This window comes from Sceloporus occidentalis, unplaced genomic scaffold (assembly GCF_023333645.1).
Source record: "Sceloporus occidentalis isolate IW3139 unplaced genomic scaffold, rSceOcc1.0.p SCAF_90, whole genome shotgun sequence".
NCBI classification, from domain to species: Eukaryota; Metazoa; Chordata; class Lepidosauria; order Squamata; family Phrynosomatidae; genus Sceloporus; species Sceloporus occidentalis.
Genome location: NW_028317070.1, coordinates 3,959,260 through 3,983,091, shown reverse-complemented (window position 1 = coordinate 3,983,091; position 23,832 = coordinate 3,959,260). Strand labels below are relative to the sequence as shown.

At 42.7% G+C, this 23,832-nt stretch overlaps 1 protein-coding gene across 1 annotated transcript in view; it reads left to right on the top strand.

The window, feature by feature from the left end:
* Positions 1 to 5,777: 5,777 nt before the first annotated feature.
* Positions 5,778 to 23,832, top strand: part of LOC149284628 (DNA polymerase zeta catalytic subunit-like) — a 73,211-nt gene continuing 55,156 nt past the window's right edge. Inside the window, exon 1 of the mRNA XM_089496471.1 lies at positions 5,778 to 5,916. Coding sequence (XP_089352597.1) covers positions 5,778 to 5,916 — 139 coding nt within the window. The remainder of the gene's footprint in view (positions 5,917 to 23,832) is intronic.

Below are 23,832 nucleotides of genomic sequence, written 5' to 3'. Positions count from 1 at the left end.
ATTCTGGAGTATTTGACACCTTGGCAGGGATGGTAGGGCGCGGACACTCTGACTGGAGCCTCTGGCGAAACTCTTTGGCGAGCGGGCGCCGAAGCCAGAACTTGAGAAATTCAGCGATGTGGGTGGAAGGAGTCCACCCCTCTGAACGTGGATGGTGTAAGGCTCTTGGGTCGAATAGGGGAACACCAGCATCATCCGTTACGTTGAAAGGTTGATCCTGGACCGTTGCAGAGGGTCTGGGATGTTCCAGGGCAGAATCACGCCCTGGAGCAACAATAGGTGGAGAGGCCAAGCCCGAGGAACCTGCACGGTATTCGAGGATTTCATACCCTGCGGCCAAATCATTAAATGGCGAGACATCAGGCTCCTGAGCGGAGGGAAGAGTCACGCTCCTAGCCTTCTTCAGGGGGGTCTTGCCCCTGTCTGCAGTGGAGGGGGCATCAGCCCAAACCCGCTTGCGTGAGCCTGCTGGGTCTGTTGAGGAGAGAGAGGCGGCAGTCTCGGATCCATCCCCCCGGGCCGGGGAGGAAATGGGCTGATCAGGACGAGAGGATTGAGCTTCCGCCAGGGCGGCGGGCAGAGAGGCAGCTAAGGCAGAGCGGAGCCAGGCCTGAAAAGCGGCAGGAATCTGCATATTGGATTCGTCAGCCATATTACTCGAATGTGATTCTGTGATAGAAAAACACAAATGGAGAAAAAAGGGTTAACGGTTGTATATTCGGGGTTCACCCCTGAGAAATACGTGGGGTTCATCCAGGCTGAGCAATAGCAAGCGGCCACGGTATTGTAGAGGGGATCACCCCCTAATAGGAGAGGAGGTAAAACCTGAGTTAACCTCTGGTGAAATCTAGGCCAAGGCCTAGACACATGCAGGCACAAAAGGGGTTCACCCAAAGCATAGAGACAAGCACAGTAAATAAGCTATATATATTGTAGACAAAAACGGGAACGCAAGGAGGCAGATAAGCCTCAAATTGGATCAAGAAACGGATAAAATGCGCAGTGCAGTGATGAGAAAAAAAGCGCAAACGAGACCACGGCCCGAGACCAACACTGCGGAAAAAAACTGGGCATCGGGCGGTTGTTGCAATAGCAGTGCCGTGTGACACAGAAGGGACAGTGGTGCCGACACGGAGGGAAGAGGGGAAAGAAAAACCTCACCGCTAGATGGAAGAGCCGTGGCGGCAGGAAAAGACGAGAAGGGGGAAGAGCACTTGGTCCGGTGAAGCAGTACCACCGGGCGAGGACAGAGGGAGACGAGCTCCTAAGAACAGAGGCTGACAAAGGTAAGGCAGTGAGGTTAGCGGAGCACATAAGAAGAAAAGGTGCAATATAAAACAAATAGGTACAAAATAACACAACTTAAAATAGAACAATAAATGAATGATAAAGGACACAAAATAAAACTGTACCCAAAGAAAACGCAATAAGAAATGAAAAATTATATATATATATATATATATATTAGATAGTAAGAAAAAAAGTAATATCGAAACATCTAATTAATAATGGCATACATGTAAGGTTCTCGCCTTTGGAGGCAAGCAGCAAAGAAAGAGGAGGAGCTACAGTTTGCTGAGACTGATATAGCCTGTGCTTGTGTTTGATTGGATGTTTCTTATTGGTTTTTGTTAACTCCTTTGCTGCTGGAGGTAATCAGCAAAGAAGATTATGCAAAATACGAAGCCTGTCTTGCTATATAATATACAGTTACCAGCTACTATTCCTATTACTAATGAATGTTAAGTTGTGTAAAGTGACATTTTGAGGTACTACAATTACACAATGGACATAAAGGCTTGGAACCAAAATAAGTCACTTGGTAATTTACAGTTGTGGTAACGAGAGAGAGAGTGAGAGAGTGAGAGTGAGAGAGAACATACATACACATATATATATATTCATAATGCTACACTGCAAATTGCATTAATCTAAATATGAAGATTATTAACATCCTTGATAAATATGTGCCTAGATGAATAACGCTCAGGTTGATTGGAGAAATAAATAAGAATGAATTTATGAATAGAATGAACACAAGGCACAAAGCCCTCATGTAATTAATTTACCATGGCAACAGACAGAAATTAGACCAATTGCTGCTATAAGCTTTTGTTGGTCATTGGACAGAGAAAGCTATGCTGTGCCTTATCTTACTAAACAAACATGCTTCTATTACACTCCAGGATTTATGCCATAGAAGGCACAGTGCTCAAATTAGAGACATATGTTTTTGTTTTATTCCTTTATTTAAGCAAAACTGTGTTTGGAAAAAGAACATATATAACCTACTATTAATTGTCCACTCAGTAAACATGTCAGATAGAAATTTACCTCATACCTCACAATGCATATGTATCAGCCTACCTCACGCCTATAGCATGGGAGCAGCTATTTTAACTTCCTGTGCAGGGGAGGGCGCTGACCTTCGCGTCCAAAGAGCAGGTAAAGCCAAGTGCCCCCCCATAACGGACACTAGCACACACACCCGCTCTAACACATACACTTATTCACTATCATACCTTCCCAGGGCCTTTCTTTACAGCTGCTCACACACTATTACCAGGGGCTCAAATAAACGTGACCCAGCTATGCTCCTGCATCTGCTGTTGGACTAGCCTTGTTTGAAAATTTGGACTGGCCCAGGGGGATTTTGCCCCCTCCCCCCATTAGCCCACTCCTATTCCCAGGAACTCTATAGCTATTCCTCCATATTAAGTTTGTTCTCCTCGTTTGCTAAGTTATTATTATGCCTTGATGTGGCTGTAGGGCTGGGGTAGGTGAAGGCAAGCTATAGCACCAGGGCAGGAAACTAGATATATTTTAGTTCTGCCATCCATTGCCACAGATCTATGCTTCTAAACGGTCATATAGTAACTTTCTCTTAAACGAATTACACTTATTGGTAAAAACATTAAAAAGCAAAACACAAGCTGTTAGTATTTGTAGAAAATTAATTTCGTTTTGCTACAAGCTGTTCATTTAGTGAATACTACTCTCTAGGACAGGTCCAGAAGTTAAGCCCAATTCCCTACCTGCCCAATAGTGGACTGCAAAGGCAGACCATTTGTCATTTAACAGAGTTAATTAAAGGGACACTCCGGCCATCATACTACAGTGTGTGTAAACCTAATGTATACATTTGACAGCTGTCAGGCAGCGTGGACTGACACTGCTGAACAGTAACTTAGCGAAGATGTTGCTACATATACATTAGTCACAGTTGCTGCTAGAGAAGCTGCTGACGAAGTGAGGACCCTTAGAGGGAGCTTAATCCGCTTATACGACACCACTGCAACTGGAAACAGCGCCAGGCTTTACCTCTTTCAATCATCCAAAAAAAGGGCCTAAGTTAAACGACCGAGAACATATACAAATGGCTAACATACAGCTGTCTGAAAACATACAAAACAAGAACTTTAAATATATATTTTAGTAAAAAATGGTTGGTGTTGCCCTTTAAGACAATTAACACACCTGTCTTAGGTTTTATTAGTGTCTGTTTAAAGATTAGCCTGTCTTTGTTTACACTTTGTATTTTGTACTATGTCCCATATGTTTATTCCCTCTTTTATAATTTGCTCATCCGTGTTGCATGTTTTGGTTTTCCATGTTCTCTTGGTCCTTGCAATAGCCCCTCTCTCGTGTTGGGCTCCCTCTTGTCTTCCTTCATCTGCTTTTTGCCCTTCCACTTGTATTAACTGCCTCTCTCTCTCTCTCTCTCTGGTTTTGTTACTTTAGCTTTTTTTTCAGGATTCTGAGCCGTTTCTCCTGCACTTGCATGTGAACACATGGTCACCACTACAGACCTAATATGGGAGAGCACTGGTTGGGATGTCAAAGAAAACTATGCATCTGTCCAACCCAGGCAGTAAATCTCTGCGCATTAGCCAGCAGTCCCAAAGCAGAAGTTTAGAATCCATATCTCTGGTCTGTAGACATGAACTGTGTATCTTCAAAATGGCGGAGGGCCAGACTTTGCTTTTAAAGCCAGGAGCTCTAGCTGCTAGGGCCTGAAATTATAATAGATTCTACTTTCCATTCAATAGCTTGTGGGTAAGTTTTAGTGTGCTGTGGATGGGCTCAGACGTGATAAAATAAATCTGCAAGAAGGGAACATGTATGGCTATTACACAGTGTTTTCTGAAGACACTTGGACTCAGGTGGGTTTCCGGTTCATATGTTCAGGCTGGCATAAATCGTTTTTTTGGACTCGCCTTCTGAATATATTATATATTCCTAAACATCGTATTGTCTACTGGATAGTGCAGGATGAAGGTATTTTTGACACAAGGTTCTGATTGTGTCTTATTTTGTTCTGTAACTTATTGGTAGCCTCTCTGATGAATCGCGATCAGGTAATGGCTTCCCAAGAAAACTCCCAAACTGCTGCATTTGTGTAATCTTTTGCATCATAGATTGATTCTCTGTTTCTCATTTCTAAGGCTGATGATTTAGGTTGGTTTTGCTTGGACTTACTAGGGGCAGTTATGGTTGATTGAGTCTTAAGGGTTAATTTAGAGGCAGTTATGGTTAATGAGGTCTTTAGGGTTAATTTAGAGGCTGTTATGGTTGATGGGGTCTTTAGGGTTAATTTAGGGAAATGTATTTTAACCTGACTTTCATTCATCCACATGCCACCATGTTCTGGAAACCTGGTTACTTACATTAACTGCTTTTCTTCATGTAACGAATACAAGGGGGGAGGGAGTATTTATACACAGCAATTCTGGTGGAACGTTTAGAAAACTGTTGTTTTCCCTCATAGCTAGCAATGGAATATTCCCGATAACTGGACAACACAAACAGTTGCCATTTTTAAGATTTGCGCCAGAATGCTAATGCCTTCACAGCTGCACCAATACCATCTCCTGCACAGTCAACACACGAGCGCCTCGCAGGCATCGCAACCGGATGTGAAACAGTTTTCTTTTTTTTACGCAGAGAAAAAAAGAATAGCTTTTTTTCATCTTTTACATTTCAAGTACCTACCCCAAATGATTAGGCCCTAGGACATAGATTTAAGCGCGATGTCACTCGCTACAGTGGCGGAATTTTATTATAAACGAAACATGCTTACGACAAAAGGGGGCGTGGAGGCCCATCAGTCCCGCCCACTTCATACCCGCAGACCCCGCCTTCCCCAAAACTCAGTCTCTCGCTCTCCCTCCCCGTGACGTCACCATCATGGCAACAACAGCTGCGGCCGCCGCAGACCGAACCGTGATCCGGAGATTCGCGAGCCCAGCCGGGTTGGAGCTTGAACGGGAGCGCGAGAACCGGCGCGAAGCAGCGTCCACAGCATGAGGCTCCCGGGTGGGAGGCAGACTGTGAGCGGGCACCGTTATACTACAGCCTGACAGTGTCGGGGAGAGACAGAGAGGGGGGTAGGAGAGACACGTACAGGGGCCCTGGCTAGACATATCACACATGTATGTTACATATATGTAAATAGTGGCCGCACATACATGTAGAATAGATGTTATGCATGTAAATAACACATGTACATAGATGGTGAAATACTTAGCTGGGGAAAGACTGCACCTCTGTATAAAACACATTAGGGGTAACCGCGTCTATGTATATGGTTATAGGTATACTGGGGGCACACTGGCACTCAACCTCTAAATATAGCGCGGCCCGGTTTATTTATATCCCCCACGCAGTCACCAGTGTAGGTGCACCCACGGGGTGTGCGTGTAGAGAGCGGTATATCCCAGGCTGGCCGGAGCCTTCGGTAGGGGAAGCGCCTGGAGAGGGAGCCCGGAATCGGAAAGATGTTCTCCCTGCGTCTGGTGACGGCGGATTATTACCTGGCTGCCCCGCTGCCTGGGCTGGATGTCACCACGTCCCACTTCAGAGACTGCCCGGTGCGGAGAGTACCCGTGGTGAGAGTGTTCGGGGCAACCCCTGCAGGTGAGACACACGAGAGATAAAAGAGGACGGAAACTGAGACGTACGCTGGGGGATGTCGGGTACCCGAGGTAGACACAAGGGGGAGTGGAGCCAGATCCACTAGACAGACACAACGAAGGCATCTGGGTTGGGGAGGCTGGGGTTGTCCAGACAGGAACACCATGGTGAAGGTGGTCATGAGGTCGTCATGGTTCAAAGCTGTCAGCTATGTGTATAGATGGCTGTTGTGTCTGAGATAAGCACATTAGGCAAAAGGGGGTGGGAAGTTGGCCAAGAGACACATGCTAGGTCATCAGTATCTTAAGACTGGCGCTAGAGGATAATAGGTTGTCTCAGATGTGTATGTTGGCTTCAGGGTTGTTTGGAGTGTTCTGAAACTGGGGGTATGGGATGGTGAGCAGCTCCAGATGGGCTCTTCAGGTTGAGTGGGCTTTGCCCGGTTGGCTTTAGAGACAGATGGGTCCTGAGGTGGGATCACTGTGGTGATGTGGATTGGAGCTCCTGTAATGCGCATGCTAGCATTTTGTGAGTTCTTTGAGACAGGTGAGCAAGGATGAAGTGGATGGGGAGCATGCAGTCATGGGCATGGTAAGGTTATGGCATCCTAATGGCCAGAGACTGCTGTGGGACCTGCCCAAAGCTGGCTCATGGGCAACCCAAGACAGACATAGTTGGGGTGGCCTGTCATTGTTCTGTTGATATATGATGTATGTCTTGAAGATGACCACATGAAATGGTTAAAATGTATGTTAGCAGATCTATGGAATTTTTTGTTAACCTGAAGTAGCCTCTAATATAAGTTTTGCTTCGTTTCAAAGTGTGTGTGTGAGTATTTTCTATTTTTTAGACAGTGGGTGAGAGGGACAAGTTAGAAGCCGTATACTGATGTCAGCGCGCCGGTGTAAATAGAAATGTACAACCAGAGATGAAGGAGCTGTTGTAAGCAGCCATACACTTTTTTTGGATATAGAAAACTGCTCGGTTTCAAATAAACTAAACTAAGCATCCATTTTCTTGAATGTAGACCACCCAAGATTGGAAAAAACATCCATGAGTGATGGAGGACGAGGACACAAGGTTAAGTCTAGAAGAAGTAAACAGATGTACATGTAGAGGTTTATTCACTAAACTGTGAATTTTAAGGGACAGTTGTACATAACATATTGAAGGAGGAACCCTGTTGATCTTTTCCTAAAAAGGCCAGGCAGTATGCATAGTTAATAGATTTTTTGTATGTTCTCTCACAGATTTTATTATGCACCATACAGGGCAAGCTCTGCTTTTCCGCAGAAGCAGGACTTACACTTTCATGATCCAATGAAATGTTCAGCTGTCCAACAGGCACCCAATTTAATGAATAACCTAATCAAACACGGGCTCTGGGATAGTGACACGCAAAGTTTATTGACTGGCGAAGAAGAATGCAACACAGATGGAGAAGCAAATAGGCATGCTTGTATGCATCCCAAGGACATACCAATGATGTATTTGTTACAGAGCGGTCAAACATTTTAAAAATAATACTCACGTATGTGTTTTGTGAAGCTAAATCAGGGCTGCAAGTTTTTGAGATGCCATCAGTTGAAGGGTACAACATATACAAACTGTGGAACGGTCTGAGAGTAGTTGGCAGAAGGTCATGAAATACCGGTATATGGATTCACTTACATGTAAAATGAGTGTCACATAACATACTTGCGCATGTGCTGACAGAGTGAGTGGCACTCGTGTCGTGGTATTGCCTGAGGGGCTGCGTATGGTGCACACGCCTGTCGCTAAATACTTAAAGACTCGGGATTGTTTCTGAAGACAGGATGATGTATAAGCCATAGCCATGAGCACATCAGGATTGTCTGAGGGACCTGCATCAGAAACAAGTATTCACCTGACTCAGAAGGTGCTAAACCTGCACAGTTTACAGACACAAATGGCAGAAAGAGCATATGACTTGTAGATTTGTGCAGACATGTCTATAGAGTCTATTACAGTGAAAATATACTAAATGCCTTATTTATGATAAAGCACATACTGCTGTTTGTTAATGCTCTGTACATGGAATTTTATAAACGTGCATTAGCTGAAACGGGACCTGTGCTTTTGAGTCAGCCACTGTAAGACACTGCTGTCCAGACTGAATGTGACCTGTCTGCCAAGGATGTATAGGTGATCCATTTAGTGACATCACTGCATACATTACTTGTTAAAGCATAGACAAGAGGAGGGACCTCACATGACCTGCTGGGAGAGAGACGGGAAGCTGCTACCCAGTGCAGGCAGAATTGCACCTCCCACACAGACACCATCCTCCAGCTGCTAATGATCCAGGAGGTTGGTGTGAGTGTGTGTATGATCGCCTGCAAAGCTGTACTTCCTCCCCTCTGTAGATCCTGACATTTTTCTCAGGGTTATTTTATTCTCTTCTGTCATAAGTGTATATGTATGTATGTATATGTGTGTGTATATACTATAATATATATATATATAATTAGAGCAAGCATCTTGTCTAGATGGAAAATTACATGACATAAAATAGAAGCATGGTACTGGCAATAACCACTTCCACATTTTGCCTTTGTTTGAAACTGTTAACATTTATTTAATGTGCTGATACAACAAATCAAATCTTGATGTGTTGCTGATGACCTTGAAATATATTATTTCTAAATCAAATCAATGCAGGTTGAGGTGGCAGGCCATTGAATGCTTTATGAAAATATCTTTGTGACATCACGTTATGTTCCAGAGAATAAAGCTGTCCGTGACAACTGAATCATATAAACATAACGTTCTTTATCTTGGATTGTGGTTTTTGTACCTCTCTCCCTCCTTTTTGTCTTGCTGGTGATCATATACCAGACAATGAAATGTGATTTATTTAAACATTGGGTATGGCCAGTGCCCTCAATTAGATGTTTCGTCACTAATCCTGTAAAAAAACAGGTGAGCTCCAGTAAACCGACTTCACTATGCATCATGAAGGGCCAACCCCAGTGAGCTTCTTCTGCAGGATGGGCTGTTTTCCTTATGTAATACATAGTGAAATCAATGAGATTGTTTAACTATTTGTTATGCTACAGCAGTAGAGATGACAATCCTTTACAATATGTGGTGAAGGCAATGTGTTTGAATGTTTCAACTCACTGCAGCTCGCCTGTAAATGCAATTCAGTAAATAAACCATCATGTCTGTTATTACTAAAATATGAATGCGTGAGCAATACTGCCCATCATATGCATGTAAAACAAAAGGAATTTGTGAATTACTCGGTGTATAGGCAATAGTTCATAAATGCCCTGATATGCTATCAGCAAGTATCCAGCGATTAACTGCAGTGCATTCTGTGACACGGCTGGGTGGCCAGTGATCAGCTGCAGTGCATTCTGTGACACACTGCTGGGTGGCTAGTGAACAGCTGCACAGTGTTCTGTGACACTGCTGGTGACCAAGTGGCCAGTGATCAGCTGCAGAGTGTTCTGTGACACTGCCAAGTGACCTGTGCATGCTTGCATATATGCATGTACGGTATTTGGCACAATGGGAAAGAGAATCCTCTTTATCTATTAAGGTCCAGCGAACAGCTTCTGCATGAAAGTTGTTGCTAGTCTTGCATAATGTATACTGTAATGGGTTCACCAAGAGAGCTCTAGTCACTCCCAGAGATCACCCAGATGCATCCTCCTCTTGTCCCCGAAATCGCTTCCAGCACCAGCCAGCATGCACACCTTGGAGCCCTGCTATGTGTACCCAATAAGTAGACACAACTACCTTGAATTGAGTACAGCAGGAATGAACATTTTATTGAACAGAATATAGCATATTTATCCACAGAGACATCAAGACAACAGCCGGGTTTTAAGCAAGACAAAAGGGCTCAACCACATCAGTACATAATTGAATTACATCACACAAGATTAACAAGACTTAACGAGAACAATTTAAAAACGAATTAACTTAAGGTGCAGGGAAACAATGGCTATGGAAGGGGCCTTCCACGGTGGGAGCAGATAGTCTTTGTACCTTTCCAAGAGGGCCAAATTCACTGGCATGTTTAAAATTGTTGCCGAGTGGGCTAAAATACAGCAGTTTTGTCAGATAAGTAAATATTTCATATATGTCTTTGTTCCACTTAGTTATAAGGTGAGTAATTTGTGTGGTGATCTAATGTGCAGGTGAATGAGTGTGAGGATTTTAGGAGCGGAGGTGTCATATCCTTTTTATAAAATATATATTTTAATCTCAAGAGGATATATACCCAGAACCGAAGAGGATTTTATGAAGGCGTGTGAGACTGGAGACACTGTGTTGCAGTCTTTGCAATGGTTGTGTAATCATCCGAAACCTTGTTTTATATGAAATTATTTCACGTTTGTGTCTGTGACGTTTGTGTAGAGTTTTATGTCGCCCATAGGAGGGCTGGCAAGACGGTCGGGGGAGCAGCTGGCCTAAAACATTAAACCCAAAACCTAATGTCTCTGGACAGCAGTGCATTAAAACATGCTCCTTTATTATGGAGCAATTTAAGTACAGACAATAATAAAGGCTTCTTTCACAGAAGCGTATACAAGTATCCCTTAAAACAGAGGCCGCTACCGAATGTGTGGGCCGGAAATTGACTGTGTAAAGGAAGTATGCCACGGCATATAGAGTGCCACCTCCCCCCCCTGGAGTGGACGCCATGTTCGTTTTTAGCGTGCGTTGTTCTCTGGTTCAGGGAATTGCCGTGTACAGCGGGTCTGTTTTCTTTGATTGTCATCATTCTGCCCCACAAGTTACAAGCACCTGGACTGTAGTAAGAACTGGGGTTATTATTTGTGTTATATGCTGTTTCTTTTGGATGTGTTCTCTTTGTATCCAAAACTGTCAACGTTATCCCATATTACATTTTTTGACAATGACCAGAGAGATGTGCCTGAGCGTTGTTCTTCTGCAGAATATCGTGTATATATTTTTTTTTGTAAATTATTTTTTTTTATTAGGCATTGGTACTGTTTAGCAGTTTCTGTGTACATCAAAAGAAAAGAACTCCTTGACTAGAGCTGCTAATATTACCATGGAAACCTTCACTGTAAAACCATCATCGAGAAGGCTGCCATCCTTTCTAAACGCAATCTCTTACACATAAGGGGGGTTTACTGAATTGCCTTGTGTTATTTGCCTACCGTTCACATTTTTAAGGTGTGAGAAATCTGTAATGTCAACATAAATTAATAAAAGCACTCGTCGCGTTCCCCAAATCCTATATTTTCGTATTCTAGATACGAATAAAACCATGTAAAGATATACTCGTAAATAATATATATTATAACCCATTCTTATGTGTATAACACGGGTTCCGTATTGTTTGGCTATTTCTCCCATTGTGTTATCTCATTAAGCCCTATTAAGTTGCTGATTGTTGTTGTTTGGTCCTGGCAGCCTTTGGAAGGGTTGGTGAAGAGAGAGGGTTTGGGACAGGGATTCGATCAGACATCTGCTTACCATCTCTGGTCCAGCTATGGTCTGGCCTCCTATGGCCCAGGTCTGCTAGTTGGGGGGTCCTTCTACATTATATATGCATAGAGATTAATGGACTAACTGTAAGGCCTGAACATTGAAACATCCCAAAGGACTAACCTTTTAAATAGCGAAGGACTATTCCATAAAAAGATATTGTCAGGTTGATAAAGGTGTCATACACAAGGTACACAACCTATTCTTACATCTGGGAAGATGCCCTAGAATACCAGCGGCAGAAAATTGACTGCAGTTTGTCTTTTGACTGGTGATTTTTGTTTGGGATTGATGTGTTTAAGGTATGACGTGGGATTGGCCAATATTTCTGTTCTTCTGGAGTTTACAGCCGTCCCTGCCGCAGCGGGTGATATTGCTATATAGTGCTGTGCTTACGGCTAATAAACATAGTAACATAGTAACATAGTTCATAAGGTTGAAAAAAGACCAAAGTCCATCAAGTTCAACCTATATACATATTGTGTCCCTACTGTGTTGATCCAGAGGAAGGCAAAAAACCCTTATGAAGCAGATGCCAATTGCCCCATACCAGGGGGAAAATTCCTTCCCGACTCCAAATATGGCAATCAGAATAAATCCCTGGATCAACGTTCTGTCCCTATTAATCTAATATCCATAACTTGTAATATTATTGCTTTCAAGAAACACGTCCAGGCTCCTTTTGAACTCTTTTATTGAGTTTACCATCACCACTTCCTCTGGCAGAGAGTTCCATAATCTCACCGCTCTTACTGTAAAGAACCCCCGTCTGTGCTGGTGTAGAAACCTTCTTTCCTCCAGCCGTAGAGGATGTCCCCTTGTTATAGATACAGTCCTGGGTATAAATAGGTCCTGGGAGTGATCTCTGTACTGTCCCCTTATATATTTATACATAGTTATTAAGTCCCCCCTAAGCCGTCTTTTTTCCAAACTAAATAACCCCAATTCTGATAATCTTTCTGGGTACTGTAGTCCTCCCATTCCCCTTATTACTCTGGTTGCCCGTCTTTGAACCCTCTCCAGCTCCACTATATCTTTCTTGTACACTGGTGCCCAGTACTGTACACAGTATTCCATGTGTGGTCTGACTAGTGACTTGTACAGGGGTAGAATTATTTCCTTGTCGTGGGCATCTATGCCCCTTTTGATGCACCCCATGATTTTATTTGCCTTAGCAGCAGCTGCCTGACACTGGTCGCTACAGGTAAATTTACTGTTAACTAAAACTCCTAAGTCCTTTTCCATGTCAGTCGTCCCCAGTGTTTTCCCATTTAATACATATTCCCAGCCTGGATTTTTCTTCCCCATGTGCATAACCTTACATTTATCTGTGTTGAACCTCATCTGCCACATCCCAGCCCAAGCCTCCAAGGAATGTCGTAATATTTGGCACGCTATCCATGAGAAGAAAATGAATCCAAAGCCAGTCCTCCTGGTACTGCCTGTATGCACGTCTCTCACCAGTTCTTTGAGAAAACGCTCTGCATAGAAAAAAGTGCTTTATTAAATGTAGGAGTCGGTTATATTTTAAAAGAAGTATTTCCCTAAATAATTTGTGCTGGAAAATCCTAGTATTAATGTGTGTTTAAAGAAAAGTAAGGCTCTTCTTTACTATTTTATTATACCGGTATGTATATACAGTGTGTGTGTATGTATATATACACACACTACCGTTCAAAAGTTTGGGGTCATTTAGAAATGTCTGTTTTTTTTGAGGGGGGTAGGCAATTTTCCCCCATTAAAATAACATGAAATGGATCAGAAACCCAGCGCAGACGGGGTTAATGTTGTAAATAACTATTGTAGCTGGAAACGGTTTATTTTAAATGGAACATCTTCATAGGCGTACAGAGGCCCTTTATCACTCCTGTGTTCCATTGGCACATTGTGTTCGAAAATCCAAATTTAAGTTTTAAAAGGCTAATTGTTTAAAAAAGAGAAAAAAAACCCTTCTGTGATTGTTGCAGCTAAAAATGCCCTTGTTTTCCATGAAAACCGCTGAGTGACCCCAAACCTTTGAACAGTATTGTGTATGTATGTTAGTTAACCAGGACTTGACTTCATTCTAAGTTAACCAGGATTTTTATTTTTTACGGGGAGCATGCAGGCATGCATAGAGCTGCTAAACTGATTGATGTCAGGAAGGCAATAGATTAGGAATTCTTACCGATGTGCATGATTTCTTTCCCACAGACAGACAATGAAGCATACAATGGATGACTTTGCAAAAATGTCCCTGTTAAGTAAAAAAAAACACCAAAAAAAAACAACCAAATATCTTTACGTTTATGTTTAAATGACCTTTTCGCCAATATCATCTCGGGTATTTTTTTTTGTTTCCACGGTTGCATTGTATTTGAATATTTATAACCCTGTAGCATGCGTAGCTTATTTTGAAACCGCCCGCAAGGAGGATTGCTAAAACGCAATTTTCCAAGTACGGACAGTTTCCATGGACACGGAAGCAAGTAATAATAATAATAATGAAATGTTTTCCGATTTAATATTTTTATTTATCTTTTTTGGAGACGGAAACCATTGTTTTCTTCCCATTCTCTGCCAATATCCCCCGCACTTCAGAGTCTTCTGTAATGAAGTGCTGGGTTTGGGATAATAAAAGGAAGACTGGGCTATTATGGTTACCCTGCCAAGTTCCCGATATGTTTACTTGTTTGTGTGTGTGTTCCTTTAAGATATGTGCTTTGTCCATGCATAATAAATGGTAGCCCTCTTGTTCTAATGCACATGTTTTGGAGCGCGTTGTTTATATTTTAGGACATTCCCTTACGTAAAAGCTGCTTGTATCCTATGATAATGAAGACTGCATCTCGTAACGTGTCTGAGTTCAGTTCCTTTGTGTGCACATTGAATGTTTAGGCTTACCTCGTTTGCCCTCCAACGTTAACAAGCTTGCATGCGTTTTAAGGGCGATGGTCTATACAATGCAAATGTTCTTCCATTGTTTACTCTGTGCTAAAGAAGTTAGGTCAGATTTAGTCTGTATATATGTTTAATCATTTGTATTTAAAATATTCTGTATTTAGGGAGTCTTTCTTGGTTTCCTTCATGGTTCTCTTTACCAAACTGCGCGTTTGCAGGTGACTTGAACTGAACGTTATGGGGCACCAACCCCAGAATGCTTCCCCTGCAAGAAATGTGCCCTGCGTGAAACATGTAAGCACTGATTTCTTTGCTGATTTGTATATGCGTTATGCTGCAAGGGCTCAGACTTCCTTTGGGAAAGCGCGCTAGGGTTGGCCCTTTATAATCATAGTGAGGAACATGTGTTGAAATGTGGTCACATTAAGGACAGATCCTGTTGGAGATTAGAGGTAACAGTTTGTGATCCTTTTGCGTTGTGCCACAGAATAATAAAACCCAGTGATGTTTCTTCTTTTTTTTTCTTCTTAGTACATCTGCTTTTAGTTAAGGTTTCATCGGAAGAGGAATCTAGCACAAAATCGTTTACGTTCTTCAACAGGGGAACTGGAATATGAGAATAGAATAGAACTTTCATACCCCCACTGTTTACCATTCTTGTCGTTTGGCCCTTAGGCCGTGTTTCCTAGGTATACTGGCCTCTGTATTTACCAGACAGTCCTGCATAGGATGTAGAGTTTGATATATTGCTCCCTGTTTCTCAGGGGATGAATAATGTTTTGCCCACCAAATCTGCTCATTTAGTTTCATAACATGGCAGACGGCACCGCTAGGTTTCTTTGTGACACTGCCGGCACAGATATTTGAAGAACACATTCTTGCCCTTCTAATGCGTTCTCCCCTAGACTCTGTGTTGAGGATCTCCTCTGCACACGCTTGGGACTAGCGGGGGTATATTGTTACAGAAATAGAGTAGTCATGTGAAAAAAGGCTTAATTTTTCTCTAAGGATGTTTGACGGTACTATAACAGAGTAAGGCTTTGTATTGTGTTAATTTTTTTTCTTCATTCATAGAAAAACAGGTTAAACGGTTCCATTAACTTGGCATGACACAGACACATGAGCAAAGCATACCAGGGTATTGCTCCATCATCTCAGTAAGGGGGACATTGGGGTTTATTCACTAAAGGGGAAAGTTGTGGCTTCAACTCCCTCATTTAACTGTTCATTATGAAGGGTGCAGAGTTTCTTTATTCCAAAAGGGTGTGCAGGCCCTGCATAATGCACAGTTCAAAGGATGAGAAGACATTGGAGAACTTTCACTGACTTAACTATGGAATATACAGAACCAGCCAAACTCTTAATGTAGCAGAAGCTCACTGGGGTTGGCACCGCAAAGTTGAGTAGCTGAAACCATGATTGTTCTAAACTACCTTCCTGCCAGCTCTCACCATGACGTTAAGAGGGTAAATTAGCGTGAAAGGGTTAATGGAAAAAACAGTCTACATGTTCACATGCTAGGGCCCAGAACAACTACACCTTAACCCCAAACCTGGGATAAAATGCAAAAAAATTACCTGAATTAAAAGTAAAATAATCCGCAGCAATTTCTCAATGTTACAGTCCCTTGTAGAAAATGTGAAGAAAGATTTTCTACTAGGAATCCTCTTCCTTTGTCTTTAGGAGACGCCCATTTGCTGTCACATGGGTTGGGGAGTTGTAGGCCAGAAACTTTACGACACTTTTAATGAGCTGGGTCGTAAAGCCTGGCAGCAAACTCCTGTCTGATGTTTTAAAAATGTCCTATTTTTTCATTATGGTACCTGGTACATTAATAACCCCAGGGTAATCACGTCCCCCATGTTATTACAAGCTCAAAAAATCTGTTAGCGAAGTCACCCATTGCTATTTCTTGGGCCCTGTTCTATTGTGGCAACTTAAACCATATTTCTCAAATCATAACTCTGAAGATACTTGTACCCCTTGTGTAACCCCGTGCCTGGTACCCTGTAAGATTGAATGGCACCCAGAATGGGACTTTTGGCATCCTTTGAATATGCCCTGTTTTGGCTCATGTTCCACTAACTTTATAGGGGGTTCTAGGCAGGATTCCAGATAACATTTATGGCTGGATGTGGCCTAAGAAAAAACTATATTTTCTCTTATTCATGCAAGATGCCTTATTAACCCTTTAATCATAGGCATTTTGCATGGCAAGAAAGCTGTCGTTTGTTTTTTCTGACTTCACTTTACATAGTGATTGACCATTCCCATTGCGCTTCTCATGCAAGAATAGTGGAGTTAAAACCTATTTAAATCGGTGAGATATCTTGAATGTTCTCCTGGACCTTCTTGCAAATACATTTGCCATGAATTTTCCTTTTTCTAATGCGTGGTGAATTCAGGGAGTTAAACCGCAGCTCTCCTATATTAGTGAATAAATCCCTCTGTCTCCCAACTCATCAAAAGCCGGCTAAACAGCAGCAGACATACTGTACAAGGATCCATATCAGATTAAACAAGTGAATATACTTTGCGTGTCCTTATTTGCCCTTGTCCTTATTTGCTCTACACATCACTGGAAACATTGCGTTCAGGTTTGTGCTGAAAATTGGTTTTCTGACTTGTGACTTTGGCTGTGTGTCGTGGAAGGCCTTTACTTATTTACCGTATTGGCTCGAATATAGGCCGCACTTTCCCCCCCCCCACTTTAAGTCTTTAAAGTGGGGGTGCGGCCTATATTCGGGGTCTAGCGCCCGACGCCCAGGACATGCAGTGTTAGGATACAGCGGTGCAGGGGACCTGCATCCTACTCCCCAATACGCTCAGACAGCCTCCCCTGCCAGCACTTTCCACGGGGGGGGGGGGGGGTGCCGGCACGGGAGGTTGTCTAAGCTTTACCTCTGCCCCCAAGACTTACCAGAGGAGACTCCTGGGTGTATTGCGGGGCCGGCGGGGGACATTACGCAATACGCTTACACAACTTTCGGTGCCGGCACATCAGCTGCCTTTAATCCCCTATATGCCACTCTGCCCCATGATATGCCTTTTAACCACTCTGGCATATAGGGGGTTTAAAGGCATATCATGGGGCAGAGTGGCCTATAGGAGGGTATAAGACATTTCTGGAGGCAGAGTGGCATATAGCGGGTTAAAAGGCACACCATGGGGCAGAGTGGCAACCCTATACTAGTAAAACTTTTTTTCCTATAGGGTAGTCTTATATTCAGGCCTGTTTTTTTCCTAAATTAATATTTAGATTTTGGGGGGTCGTCTTATAATCAGGGTCGTCTTATAATCAAGCAAATACGGTAGTTGTTTTCCTCATAAAAGTTACAATCTGTTACAATGTAGCAAAAAAAAAATTCCTCGAACCAAATTCCCGTCCTGACGTTCTCTGCTTCCTCCTCACCCATTCGCTGGAAGGCTTCTGTATCAACACACGGCAACTTAGCCGTAGGACAGCTCAATTAATGGGGATGAATGATCATGCTGTTCCTGAGAGTAGGAAGTTAAAGGTTTTTAACTGTTGGATTTGGCTTTTTTTTGTAATTGCGTATTACATAACCACATGGAAACAGCATTCCCAGTACAGATGATTGCTCAAACCTTTCTCCGAAATAATCCTTTAACCATGTTAATGTTAGCTTTATGTGTAATTTTTGCCAGGAACACTTAATTATCATGTGATACAAAAGCAGGTCCTTGGTTGTTGTAGGTGCACGTTTGTTGCCATAGAAACTGAAAAGGTTCTTAAAAGTATGTGTAGTAACCTCTCAGAAGAAAAAAATAAAATGACAGCTCTGCTAAGGTTTTCTTGCCTGGCATAATAGAGAGAGAGGAGAGTTAAATGCAACCATGTAGGCATATTTAGTGGCCTATCTCCTTTAGCATTACTCATCTGAGGCTTAAGCTGATAAAATAAATATTCCTTCATCACATTTCCCCATAAAAATAACTGTTATGCTGCAAGATAAAAAAAAAAAATAATAATAAAAAAAAAATATATTTATTATAAACAATTGAAAACATGGTGGACAGGATGCCTTCTGATAGACCTGGACCTGAATGTTTTCCTTTATCAGGATAGTTTGATGGTGAAATTTGCTGGTGTTTTCGTCCCTGCAATTCTTCACTTTTCTATAGCTCCAGCGAATTCCACACTCGTTCAGAGCTTGCTGATAAATTCACACCAATGTTGCACTTTAGCATAGACCGATCGTGTTATAAGTGCTATGTGCTATCCTTTTATCTCTTGGCAAATAATATACTTAATTTCGATATTGCATTAAGTAGCGTAAAGATTTATTCTAATTGAGGCATATGCTATATTTACTTTGCCACGTTATGGAAATATATAGGTGAAAGAACCTATTAGTCATTTTTTTTGTCATACCTTTAAATGTATGCATTGTAAAGAGCGCTGCGTGCATTGCTGGCGCTGTATAAGTAAAACATAATAATTTACCAAGCTGCATGTTCTTTCCCCAGCGAAACGCCGAGCGGCGGCTTGATTTTGACTGCAAAGGCTGTGTGTGGTTAGCTGCTTTGTGATGTGGAATGCGCGCTCCCCACTCGTCCTTGAAGTGGGTGGCTAGATCATGGAAAGGGAAATGGGTAGGAGGGCGGTTGTGTGTGAAGCTGTATTTTATTTCCCAAGGGCGTGAGGAGGATTGGAATTATCGGGATTATTTATATTATATTTATAATTTCACAGCCTCGGAGGATGAGGTTACGATAGCTGCCTCTGCTATACAGTCTCCCCAGGTGTGTGTTTCAAGATATGCAGGGAAGACTGTTTGCTTCTTGCGCTTGCCTTCCCCAGCTAAGAATCACCCGGGTCCTAGTGCCAGATATATTCTTGGTGTTATATTGTATCTGTAGCTCAGACAAAGGATCCTCACTGTGATGAGAGCCAGAAAAATGACAGCATTTCAAAACCCTAATGAGAACCCGGCCTCATCCAGTATGCTAAATGACTGTGGAGAAAATGCGTTTTACCGCCTTGTCGCATGAAGTAGCGAAGTGATCAATCTCTGACGGCTCTGCCGTCAGGAATAACATCAAATTATATCAGGCACTGTAGCATATAGTAGCCCACATTGCACAGATCTATGAAACCTACCGATATTCTGAGACACAGCCGTCTGTATATCACTTGGTGTTTTTAACTCATTTTGGGGACAGCCGTTTTACCTCCTAAACTGTCTGATGTCAAACCGGTAAACCCGTACTGACCAGCGAGCACGTTCCCAATTGGTGTGAGCGCTGGTTATAGGAAATGAAAAGATAGGGTTATAAAAATAGCACATAGAACACTCTTAAAAGTGTATTAGACAACATAGATATTAAAACATACATGAATGCTTTCAAACAATGCGCTTGAAACCTCAGTCCAGTATTGGGACCATATGACCGGTAACCTGACGTGTTTCACACAGAGGCTTCTTAATTTATAACGACCGCTGAAGAAGCCTTTGAGCGAAACGCGTCAGGTTATATGGTCCCAAAACTGGACTTCGGTTTCAGGAGCCTTAATGTATAGGTGGCGTATTCCCTATTTGTTTTAGAAATGTCACAGTCTGGATGGACTGTAATTAAACCTTACGGTTTTTTCCGGCACTCTAGTTTTCTCTACAAAGCTTTAATGGTTCACGCATTGGAAATCTTAACCCTTGGCAACCTCATAAATGGTACGATCTACGCATGGATTATTTCTAGAAGGTCATCTTAAGGTTAACCTATCTGATCAATAAGAGTGATCTATACATTACGAGTAGGTCTAATATATGCGGACGCATAGAATATTTTTAGCAGTATATCATCCCCGCTTAGCTTTGTCTTTGTGATCTATGTAAGAGCCCAGCCTTCAAAAACAAAAGGTGCGGTAAATATCTGAACCATTTGTCTGTCTGGAAATGTTTTTTTTCTTAAACTTTCCACATGTTCTTCACTAGGCTTCTGCAACCGACTAGGCAGGGGGTAGGATGCGTGGCCTGGTGCCATATGGACCTCACCTGGCTTGTGGAATAGATAGCACTGCTCCAGAGCTCTTACGAAATGTGAATCATTTCAGCATCTGTTAAACAATTTCCAAAACAGAGGAAAACTGTAAAAATTAGAGATCACACCATATATTCTGAAAATGATGCTTTTATTGAAGTGTCTTCAATAAAACCAAAATGCTGTCGCAATCCTTTCGCTTTGGATCTGACCCTTTAGAAGTTCCTCCATGGTTTGGAGTTTCCGTGACCTTGTGCATCATCTGATTGTATGGAGAGGCGGCTTTCAGTCACTTGGGTTCACTGTCCTATCTCCATAGCTTGCTTTGGTATGCTTGTGAGTTTCACTTTTAGGATAAAGTTATTGCTGCTTTCGTCTTACATGTTATTTTGTCATACTTCTGCATCAATGGGAATAATTTTACAAAGAACCTTCACTGCTCTCGACAACATCTAGTTCCAGAGGCGCAAGCAAAGCTTGCAGAACAATGCAAGCAGAGTCTAGTAAGTATGTCACGACTTCCAGCTTAAATCTGGCATTTGGATTTCCGAGGCAGTCCTCACTGGGGCGTCATGGGAAATGTGATGTGAAATAAAAATCAGAGTTTGTAATTTTTATTTAAAGATTTTTTTTTTATCTTGCATAATCTTTTAAACTATAATTAGGGGCCTGTTTGCCTACATTGCACAAGCAATTACATTTCACCCACAATTGCACCTCATTTTATTTACACAAACATTGCATTGTGTTACCATGGAAACTGGTATGCAATGCTTTGTATGTATATGGCAGTCACATATTATGATGTCACGAGAACTTGAATAGCAAGCCTCAGTTTCCTCACCCAGAATGTAAGGCTTTTTTTCCTACTGGAAAGGCTGAATTTGATCTGCAATCCTCGGTACTGCGGTCAGGGGGGTTATTGTACGACACTTACTGTAGCTGAAAGTAACGCCAGTTTTTCTGTACTTGTGGCTGTTGGCTCCAAATACCCCTCCCTGGAAAGTAATGTCATCCGGGATGGAGGCAGGGGTGATAATGCCGTGCTGCGTGCCAGTCCTTATGTTTACTCCCCATGTATACACTGAGCTTGCAGGTTGCCAAACTTTAGCAGCGCTGCCACGATGAAAGATTAGAAACAAAACAGAAGGTGGATATGGATTATAAAATCTTGAGAATAAAAGCATTCCTGATTGCAATTTTTCTTACTGAATATGGCATATATGTGTCTGATAATCGTTAGCAAAAAGTGCCCCGCTGTACAGCCAGCAAAACTGAAATGCAGTTCTGTTACTATTGCCACATTTAGAAACATTTGTGTTTTGCCGCCCCACCCCAAGTTCTTTAGGGGAATATATTTGCAAGATGTACCGTATTTGCTCGATTATAAGACGACCCCCCAAAATCTGAATATTAACTTAGGAAAAAAGAAAAAGCCTGAATATAAGACGACCCTAAAGGAAAAAAGTTTTACCAGTAAATGTTAATTCATGTAAACTATTTTTTTTAATAAAAGCTATGATTGAGAAAAATATTTTTTTTGTTTTTATTTCTTGTATTTTCCAGCCTGTCCCCCAGTTACGCACATCTGCCCCCAGGCTTGCCACACCAATATGGCACTGTGGCCCATGATATGCCTTTTAACCCTCTATATGCCACTGTGCCCCATGGTATGCCTTTTGACCCCCTATATGCCACTCTGCCTCCAGAAATGCCTTATACCCCTATATCCCATTCTGGCATTTAGGGGGTTAAAATGCATATTATGGGGCAGAGTGGCATATAGGGAGGTATAAGGCATTTCAGGAGGCAGAGTGGCATTAAGGGAGTTAAAAGGCATTGTATAGAGCACTCTGCCTCCAGAAATGCCTTATACCCCTATATGCCACTCTGGCATTTAGGGGGTTAAAAGGCATATTATGGGGCAGAGTGGCATATAGGGAGGTATAAGGCATTTCAGGAGGCAGAGTGCTCTATTAAATGCCCCCTTAACGCCACTCCAGAAATGCCCTATGCCCCCATTTAACTAACACACACACACACACTCTCTCCCCCCCCCTCCCCTCCCCTCTCCTCTCTCCCCCCCCTCCCCTCCCCTCCCCTCTCCTCTCTCCCCCCCCTCCCCTCCCCTCTCCTCTCTCAGCCCTCTCTTACCGGTGCTTCCAGCCGGGGCAGCGGGTTGACGTCGCCTTCTGCTGCAGCCGGAAGGAGGTGGAGTTGGCAGCGGGGGTTTGTATGCGTCCGTCGCGTATACTTTCCCCGGCTGTCAGAGATCAGAGATCTCTGACAGTCGGGGAAGGTCTACGCGGCGGACGCAGACAACCCCCGCTGCTAGCCACACCTCCTTCCGGCTGCAGCGGACGTTGTCTACGCGGATCGCGTAGACGTCAACCCGCTGCCCCGGCAATACAGCAGGAAGCACCGGTAAGTGTGTATGATGGGGGGGTGAGACAGGAGGATCCAGGTCCCCTGCAGCTCGTCTTATAATCGAGCAAATACGGTATATACACTCATACCCAATATAGTTAAAAGAATAAAAATGAAAATTTAAATGAAATCAGAAAAAAGAACAGATGGATGTTGAGTCAGACCACGGAAAACAAAATCATACTAATAGCATTTTCTTCTTGCGGTACTCTGATTAATTGTATTAATATATGTCTGAACGGAAGAGATGTGCTAGGAGCGTTTCAAAATCCAGATCACGCACGCAGCTTGGGAAGAATGAGTAGAAATGCAATGAAGCCTCCCCCGTAAGTACAGTGCCAGCGGAGCTTGACGTACGACTCCAAACGATATTTCTGAGACTCCTCACAAGCACATGAACGTCTGTATGGTTTGTTTACTTCTGGCAAGTGGTCAGCCTGTGGTTCTCCATCTGCTGTAGTACCTGCCTGTCGTAAGCCAGCTTCTAGATTACCTGCGAATGATGGGTGTTAGTCTTCCAGCTATTGTAAGAATATATTTCTGTGATGTTAAGGAAAGTACTATGTACTCCCATAACTCAAACTTCTACCCACAAAACAGCCTGAGCTCTGAAAACCAAAATGAAAAAAGAGAAGCCAGCATTAGGCTGAGGGACTATCCCTCTTAAACAGGCACAGGTGGATGGTGAGGTATGTACTCCAGCCCACGATCCAAGAGGGAAAAAAATTGTTCACATTTCAAGAGGTTTCGTTTTGAGTTGTAGGATGATGGTCAGGAGAGACTTCTTATGTCATGATCCCTAAGTGGAGGGGAATAGGTTTCTGGGTTGAAAGGAGTAACGCATACTTCAATCACAAACAGGATGAACAGAGGAAAATATTAATCCGTTGCATCAAGGAATCATTAGTGTGTTAGGCAATCACTAACTCATTTTCTGAGCCCATGAAAGAGAATACATGATACCAGAAAATGTAACCACTTAGTACGGCATGGGCAACGAGCCGTCTGCTAATACAGTGCTATAAACAAATACGATTCCTTAATATGGGGAGTGTAAGAGAGTGGCTGCTGTCTGGGTGCTGAGGAACTTATCCTTTTGGAATTAAAAACGCAGAT